Raw genomic sequence first — 7,819 nt, 5'->3', positions numbered from 1 at the left:
ATGGTCTATATGTTGCCCAAAGTGGTCGAATCACAGCTACCTGGTAACCACCCAGTGAAGGGTCGTCAATATCGGGAGTCTAAACCCAAATGACTCTTAAAAGTCGTTATTGTATTGGCCTTAGCATTGACGACTCAAACCTGCAACTTTTCCAGGTTATGAAAAGTCGTCAATGTTTATTTTATACCATAACGATCCTAAGGAAGAGTAATTATAGGGTTGTCTATATACATAGACGACTCTACAACCCAAAGACTCTGTATAAATATACCTTTTGAAGTCGTCATTTGGTTATGTATAAACCCAAACGACTCTAACCTAGGCCATTAAATCTTAAAACCCAGAATTAGGGTCGTTATCTCCTCCATCTTACACGATGACGATTTTTCACAAAAAAAAAGAAAACAAATGAAAAATCGTTAGGGTATAAACCTATCGATATGACGACCCTAGAACTGTAACTGCAATTTTTCGGTTGGAAAACTTAATTTCGGAAGTAACCCACTAAATTAAACGCAAACATGAATTAAATTTGGGGTTTTTAATTTCGAATCGAAGATTACAACGATGAAATCGATTGAAGAAATTATTTTTCTTCAGGTGTCGTTAATGGCGAGATACAGAGAGATGGGAATCGGGTGAGGGAGGGGAAGGGAGGGTTTTGTTTTTCTGAGTCGTTAGGCTTTTAGATGTAGGGTTATTAGGTTTTAAGTTTTTATTATTAAGAAAAGGATAAAATAGTACTCTTATCTATTTTTGGAATCCCGCATAATTTTTGGTGTGGTTATAAATTGGTAAAGGCCCCTAATTGTTTTTTTGGGGCCCCAATTAAATGAGGTTTTTATACGGTACCCTTCTTCCTCTTCCTCTTCTTATTCATCTACCAAATGTCATTTCTTTCTGTTACAAACCCAGTAATTCCTCAAATAACCATAATTAACAATGTTGTTCATCCTTCAAAAACCCATATTTTATCTTTTCATCAAACTCAGAACCCCTCTCTTTTCATTCAAGTTAGATCCATCTCCTTTTCCTCCTCCTCCAGTATTTTTATTACTCATTCCTCCAAAAATCAGAACTCTTCATCTTCTTCTTCATTTGTAGTGTCTTACCTGATGGATTCATGTGGATTATCAATAGATGAAGCTATCACTGCTTCAAAAAAACTCAATTTCAAAACCACCCTAAAACCAGATTCAATCCTAACCCTACTTGAAACTTATGGATTCACCAAACCCCACATCTCAAAACTCATCAATAAAGATCCATCACTACTTTTATCTAAACCTGATAAAACCCTAAAACCAAAGCTTGCATTTTTCAACTCTAAAGGACTTTCTGGAATTGACCTTGCCAAGTTCATTTCTGCAAACCCATCAATCTTGAAATGTAGTTTAAAGAATAAGATTATACCTTCATTTGGAATGCTCAATAACATTTGTCAGGCTGATGAACGTGTAATCGGTGCTGTGAAGCGGTGTTCGGTACTTCTTAGCATTGATTTGAATAAAAGTATGATGCTGAACATTGAGCTGTTGAGAAATGTAGGTGTGCCTAGTGAAAAAATCACTTGGTTTCTTGTTTCCCAGCCAAGAACGCTTACTATTAGGCATGTTCGGTTTACTGGAATTGTAGAAAAGGTTAAGGAAATGGGGTTTGATCCTTTGGAGAGTACATTTCTTCATGCCCTGCAAGGGTTGACAGCAAGGAAATCAACTTGGGAAGCAAAATTGAATGTGTTTAGGAGGTTGGGCTTGTCAGAAGGCGAAATTCGCAGTGCAGTTAAGAAACAACCCATGTGTATGAGGGTGTCTGAGAAGAAGATTGTGTTGATAATGGATTATCTTGTAAATCAAATGGGTTATAGTGCATTGGTTATTACTAAATTTCCACAAATACTTACTTATAGCTTGGAGAAAAGGATTGTGCCGAGGTGTTGTGTTAGCCAGATTTTGATCTCCAGGGGTCTGGTTAAATATCAAATTCCCCTAACTTCACTTTTAATAATGGCTGAGAAGGCGTTTGTGGAGAAGTTTGTGACCCAGTTTGAGAAAGAAGCTCCGGAACTATTGCTGGTATACCCAAGGTCAGTTAAATCCCAAGTTACATGATAGTGCAGTTTGTCTCAATTAGTCAAGTTAAATTGCATCTTTTATGGCTAGAGTTCTATGACTAAATGAGTAACATGATACATTTTGATCTGTATAGAGTGAACTTAAGCTATTTTCAGCTTTATGAGAATATAACAAAGTAATTGTTAGCTGTTTTTCACACTTCATGAGTTTTATGTTTTGTTTAATCATGAGAAATTCGCACTATCAAACCTTATAATCCAAGAAATGGAAAATTCTACATCTGAGTTATCATGACTATTTGGACATAGACAACATTAATTGCATAAGAAACGTTAGTATTCTTTCACTTTTGTGTTTGTGACTTTGTTCATCAAAGCTCTGTCACGGACAACTTACATCTAGCTTTTACGCCAATGTGCATTCAAGACTTTGGTGAGGTTATGAGAATTACTCCAACTCTCTGAGAACTTAGACGCATACATGGAATTCAAAAAAGCTGTCCTTAGTGTTCCTTAATTTTTATGTTTCGCTTAATATAAGAAGAAGAAACTCTTGCATTCAGATTATGGATCAAAAAGGGATGTGAAATTGGGCATAGTTTATAATGACACCAGTTTTGGCATTTTTACATATATTGTTTTGATCTGTATTTTTCGATGTCATCCTAGTTCTATGATTGCTAGTAGTAGTGTGTACTTGAACTGGATAAATAGCTTTCTCTAATTGCTCTGTCTGAAGTTTGAGACCTCGTTTACTAGAAGATTTGAATTGGATGGTCACCAAGTACACTGGGAAGAAGTTCCCATATCAGAAGGAGTGCGTGATAAAATGAAGACTTGTCATGATTTTCTCATGTCTTGAACTTGAAGCAGTCTCTTTGAGATCCTTCAGGGCATATGTGGGACAACTACACGGCTGAGTGAGGTAGAATACTAAGTTCTGAATTTGGTAATGGCCCTAATGGACACCCAAAGCTAGTTTTGCTTAGTTTCTGAAAATCTATTTAGGCTTCAACCCGTCCTTTTTTTTTTCTTACATTTAGAATCAAGATGATTTTACATTCTTGTTGAAACCTGATGAGCAATAATGATATTTGGTTTGTTTTTTTTCTTTGTTTATTAAGCAATGATATTTGGTGATAATTCATCGTTGTCATCTCCTGTAATCAGCAAAATTGATCACTTAGTACATTTCTATTGAGTCTACCAAATCTCTACATCTCTTCATATTTGCATCTCTACTGTAATATTGACTCATTTGTGATATAATTTTGGCCTTACCATTTACGTCAAAGTCACCTTTCAATTCCTGACTTTACCTGCAAATGTTCTCCCTGGAGTTATCTAGAAAGTGATGTGATTTTCATTACAGGAAAAATCCATAGAAATATCCCTTCCTTCTTCCTAAATTTCTGGAATGGTCCTAAAGGTATAAAGATCTAGCATTCTCGCGGTGATCTTTGCTGATGCAGTAGCTTAGGAACAGATGGTAATTATAGTACGTATTGCAGCTGCATTCCGTTTATAAAACTTTACATAGTTTTTCATAACCTGAATTCAGAAAGTAGGTCACTTTCCAATTTGCAGTGCTGCTGTAGCTTTTATTTTTCCAGTGTCACTATGAAGTTATTTGATTTTTTTAGAGAACGGCCAAATAAACGCACATTTAGAGGTTGTTGAAATCGTTTAGCTGCCCTTCATGACTTTTCTAGGATTCATTTGAAAAAAAGTATAAAGCTAAACATTGAGTTTTTGAAAAACTTTAGGTGTTTCTAATAAAAAAAATCACTTAATATTACACATGTTTGGTTTATAGGGATTGTGGAAAACGTCAAGAGGATGGGGTTTGATCCTTTAGAGAGTACATGTCTTCATCCTCTGCAAGGGTTGACAGAAAGGAAGTCAACTTGGGAAGCAAAATTGAATATGTTTTTAGATAATTGGACTTGTCTACAGGGGAAATTAGTAATGCAATTAAGAAACAACTCATGTGTATGAGGGTGTCTGAGAAGAAGATAGTGTTGATAATGGATATCTTATGAATCAAATGGGTTATAGTTCATTGATTACTGTTAGATTTTCACAAATACTTACTCATAGCTTGGAGAAGAGGATTGTCGTACCGACTTTTCATGATAAATGGATTTTGATCGTCAAGGGTCTGATTAAGTTTCAGATTCACTTCACTTCACTTTTAGTAATGAATGATGCGGCTTTTACGGAGAAGTTTGTGACCAAGCTTGAGTTAAATCTTAAGTTACATGGTATCTTAGTTTGTCTCAGTTAGTCAATTCAAATTGCATCTTGTTTTACTAGAGTTTGATGAATAAATGAGTATGGATGATGCATTTGATCAGCATATAGAGTAAACTCAAGCTATTCGTAGCTTTATGAAAATGTAGCAAAGGAATCGTTAGTTGTTTTTTTCCACTTCACTAGTTTTTGTTATGTTTAATGAAAAATTCTACATATTAGTTATCCTGATTACTTGGGCATAGACAACCTTGATTGCGTTACAACTGTTGCTAATCACCATTCTTTCACTTTTGAGTTTGTTCATCAAAGCTCTGTCACAGACAATTTACATATAGCTTTTACACTGGCTATGAACTGCATTCAAGACTTTGGTGAGGTTGTTAGATCTACTCCAAGTCTCTAAGAACTTAAACACATGCAAAGACTCCTAAATAACCCGTCTTTAGTGTTCCTTAATTTGTGTTTCGTTGAATATAAGAAGAAGAAACTCTTGCAGTCAGATTTCGGATCACAAGGGATGTGAAATTGGGTTTAGTTTGCCTTCAGTTTGGGCATTTTCACATTGTTTTATCTATATTTCTTGATGTCATCCTAGTTCTATCCAGTTCTACATTTTAATTGAGTGGCCACCAAGTACCCAAGGAAGAAGTTCCCATATTAGGAGGAGTGCGTGATAAAAATGAAGACTTGTCATGATTTTTTCATGTCTTGAACCTGAAGCAGTCTCTTTGAGATCCTGCAGGGGCATATGCGGGACTCCTGAATAGCTGACTGAGTTAAAAATTAAGGTATGCATTTGGTAATGAATGCCCAAAACTCGTTTTGTTTAATTTCTAAAGATCTAGTTCATGCATTTTCTCTTTACATTCAGAATCAAGATGATTTTACAGCTTGTCCAAACCTGATGAGTAACAGTGAGTTTCTCTGATAAATCATCGATGTCATCTGCTGTAATCAGCAATATTATAATCACTTAGCACTTGCTACTGCTCATGTTTGGCACTTTGTGAAAAAACTTCAAAACAAGCTAGTTAATTGGATGGGGAACTTACTTGCTTGCAAAGTCAGAATCACCTTAATGAAAACAGTGGTTATGCAGCATTCCCATTTACAGCATGGCTATTTATATATGGTCTGGTAATCCAGAAAAAAGAGAACTCTTATCACTACTGATGGGAAGTCTGTTTTGTACTCCTCAAGATGAAGGTGGGTTCGGCATTAGAGGACGTGAAGATGTAATGATAAGAAAAATCAGTGGATCAAATGTTATAGGTAGTCTTCCAGTTGGCCTGGGCTGGGCTAAAGTGGGGTACTTCAGGATTTGGCAGCTGACATAGTGGGGAACGGTACCAGAATCTTTGTTTGGAGATGCAATCATTGATTTGTTTCCTGGTAATGGTTCTATGAACATCATCCTGATATGAAGGTTACTGACTTGATTGTGGATCAGCAGTGGCAAATTCTCTGTGAACTATTGAATTTCTTATCCAGGCTCACTCATAATAAGTTACCTTTGATATTTTGGAGTAGATGGCACAAAATTTGCAGGAGTCTCACTCAGGTCAGGCCGGGTTTTCTTGTCAGCATTTAATGTCGAGATAGAGCATACTTTATAAACGAGCGGTTAAACAATGGCGAGTGACTCGATGTATTGATGGGCGTCAAACCACCTGTATTAAATTGATTCCTCCCTCTCCAATTAGACTTGGCGACAGATCATGTGCTGCCGTGAAACTCATATCCTTGAACTTGTAGTAAACAATCCTACCTGGTATATGTATTAGTATTACTAAATTTGATTCTTCTTCTTTATCTTCTTCTCGAACAAGCAAGATTGAGAATTCCACTGCTTGCAAAGATCTTACGTCGATAAAATTGTAAACTTCAAATTCATGTGGAATCATCTCCGGATATGAAACTATAAGATTTCCAATATCGACTTTACGTTCCAGCACCTGTAATCGGTATCCATTTCCAGTATCTCAAAACATGTTGGATTGTGATTGTAAATTGGTATAAGATGCAAACAACCCTTGTATGCACCAAAATACCCACCTTCCTGTCATACAATTCATCAACCTCCGGTATCAGTGGCACTGGCATTTCCATTAGTAGTTCTTGCTCTATATCGAAATACCCAAAGGAGTTACTTGAGCTAATCCATTTGCCAAACTGAGTTTCATTGATCCAGTGCAATGAGCCATTCCAGAACACACCAGACATGCGAAACGAATCATAATGTCCAAGGAAAGGGAGGGCCTCCGGAGAGCTTCCAGGTAGCAGTTTCCGAATCGAAAATCTCAATCTGGAGTTGGTTTTGACCAACCTCCCAAACACAGACAACTTTGTAATGAGGTGATGCAAATGGATTGAAAGCTAAGCTCACACTGCGAACCGAGACAGGATTGTTCATCTTATACTCAAATTTAACAATGCTTTTGTACTGATTTGTGGACGGATTGTAAATGTAAAAGATTTGGTCATTTCCATGCCATCTAAAGCTGCTGCAACAGAAAATCCCGTTACACGATCCATCAATCTTTAAACCCGCTGCATCGTTCACAAAATTGAGAAATTGAAAGGGCACACCACCAGTCATGACTTTGTTATTATCCAGGTTGATAAACTCGTATCCGCAGTTGTCAGCATAAGAGAGTTTCAGCAAAAATAATCCTGGAATCGAAAGACGTGATTGAATTGTATACTTGTGAATGAAAAATGGATCTGAAATGAGAGAGAACCAACCTTTTGATACACATTTGAAAACAATCAGAGATTTCACCGGCAAATGCAATAGTATAGGTATTAAAAGATCATCGTTGTTAGCAATAATATTTGCAGATGATGATGATTTCTTATCACTAATGCGCAGATTTTTACGGGAACATGAAGCCATCTTGAAATGAAAGAATTCTCCGGGGAATGGTAATGGACTTTTAGACTCCTGCTGTATACAATGAATCCAAATTTTAAGAAGAAAAAGTCAGGGAGAAACATTGAATATACTTAGACCTACCCCGGAAAAATGAGTCATGGTTTAATAATATTTCAGATTATTAGCAACCATGGAAAATGAGTCATGGTTCAAGTCTCATTGTCAGATAGCAACATGACTACCACTTTGTTGTTGTCTTTCTTTTTTGCTGGGGTTTTCAGAATAATTCGTCATCAGTATAGCATGGAAATTATATTGTTTTCCCGACCACCCACCATTTTCTTTTATTTCTTCTTTTCCTCTGGGTTTTCTTCCTTCAGCTACTTCGGCAGGTGTTTCATAACCATCTTTATCTGATTCTATCAATGGAGGCATTTCGCCAGTCTATCAGGCGATTCAAAATTAATGTGGTAAAGCTTAATAAACGGTGCATCGTCATAAATATAAATGACACTGTTCTTAAGGGGTTGAGTCTAAGGTCTACCCAATATGTTGTCCCTAAAACGCATCTGAAGTATAGATATGAAGCTTTCCTCATGATTCCAAAAAGACAA

At 36.5% G+C, this 7,819-nt stretch overlaps 2 protein-coding genes across 4 annotated transcripts; one reads left to right on the top strand and one right to left on the bottom strand.

Moving 5' to 3' along the window:
- Positions 1-898: 898 nt before the first annotated feature.
- LOC113329437 (transcription termination factor MTERF2, chloroplastic-like) lies at positions 899-5,969 on the top strand. Of its 3 annotated transcripts, XR_003349888.1 has the most exons (4): positions 899-2,086; positions 5,073-5,118; positions 5,202-5,722; positions 5,861-5,969. XR_003349888.1 is itself a non-coding variant. In XM_026576307.1 (2 exons), exons 1-2 carry the CDS (start codon positions 1,116-1,118, stop codon positions 3,922-3,924), a joined length of 1,005 nt encoding a protein of 334 aa, XP_026432092.1. In that variant the 5' UTR covers positions 899-1,115; the 3' UTR covers positions 3,925-4,299. The 3 variants fall into 3 exon arrangements, 1 of the variants encoding a protein (XP_026432092.1); XR_003349887.1 differs by having other exon boundaries at positions 5,073-5,722; XM_026576307.1 differs by lacking the exons at positions 5,073-5,118; positions 5,202-5,722; positions 5,861-5,969 and adding an exon at positions 3,891-4,299.
- LOC113329438 (F-box protein At5g07610-like) lies at positions 5,692-7,571 on the bottom strand. Its single transcript, XM_026576308.1, has 2 exons — positions 7,076-7,571; positions 5,692-7,003 (listed from the first exon to the last, which is right to left on the bottom strand). The coding sequence occupies exons 1-2, from the start codon at positions 7,224-7,226 to the stop codon at positions 6,564-6,566; spliced, it is 591 nt and encodes a 196-aa protein (XP_026432093.1). The 5' UTR covers positions 7,227-7,571; the 3' UTR covers positions 5,692-6,563.
- Between the last annotated feature and the right edge of the window lie 248 nt (positions 7,572-7,819).

Source organism: Papaver somniferum, unplaced genomic scaffold (assembly GCF_003573695.1).
Source record: "Papaver somniferum cultivar HN1 unplaced genomic scaffold, ASM357369v1 unplaced-scaffold_117, whole genome shotgun sequence".
Lineage (NCBI taxonomy): Eukaryota > Viridiplantae > Streptophyta > Magnoliopsida > Ranunculales > Papaveraceae > Papaver > Papaver somniferum.
Note: the sequence above shows the minus strand (reverse complement) of the source record. Positions and strands in the feature narration are given on the sequence as shown.

Bases quoted from the DNA above. Each gene is read 5' to 3' on its own strand.
- LOC113329437 (XM_026576307.1), top strand. From the start codon at position 1,116: ATGGATTCATGTGGATTATCAATAGATGAAGCTATCACTGCTTCAAAA. The intron at 2,087-3,890 runs GTCAGTTAAATC...TTTGGTTTATAG, and splicing joins CTATTGCTGGTATACCCAAG to GGATTGTGGAAAACGTCAAG.
- LOC113329438 (XM_026576308.1), bottom strand. From the start codon at position 7,226: ATGGCTTCATGTTCCCGTAAAAATCTGCGCATTAGTGATAAGAAATCA. The intron at 7,004-7,075 runs GTTGGTTCTCTC...TTTCGATTCCAG, and splicing joins TTTCAAATGTGTATCAAAAG to GATTATTTTTGCTGAAACTC.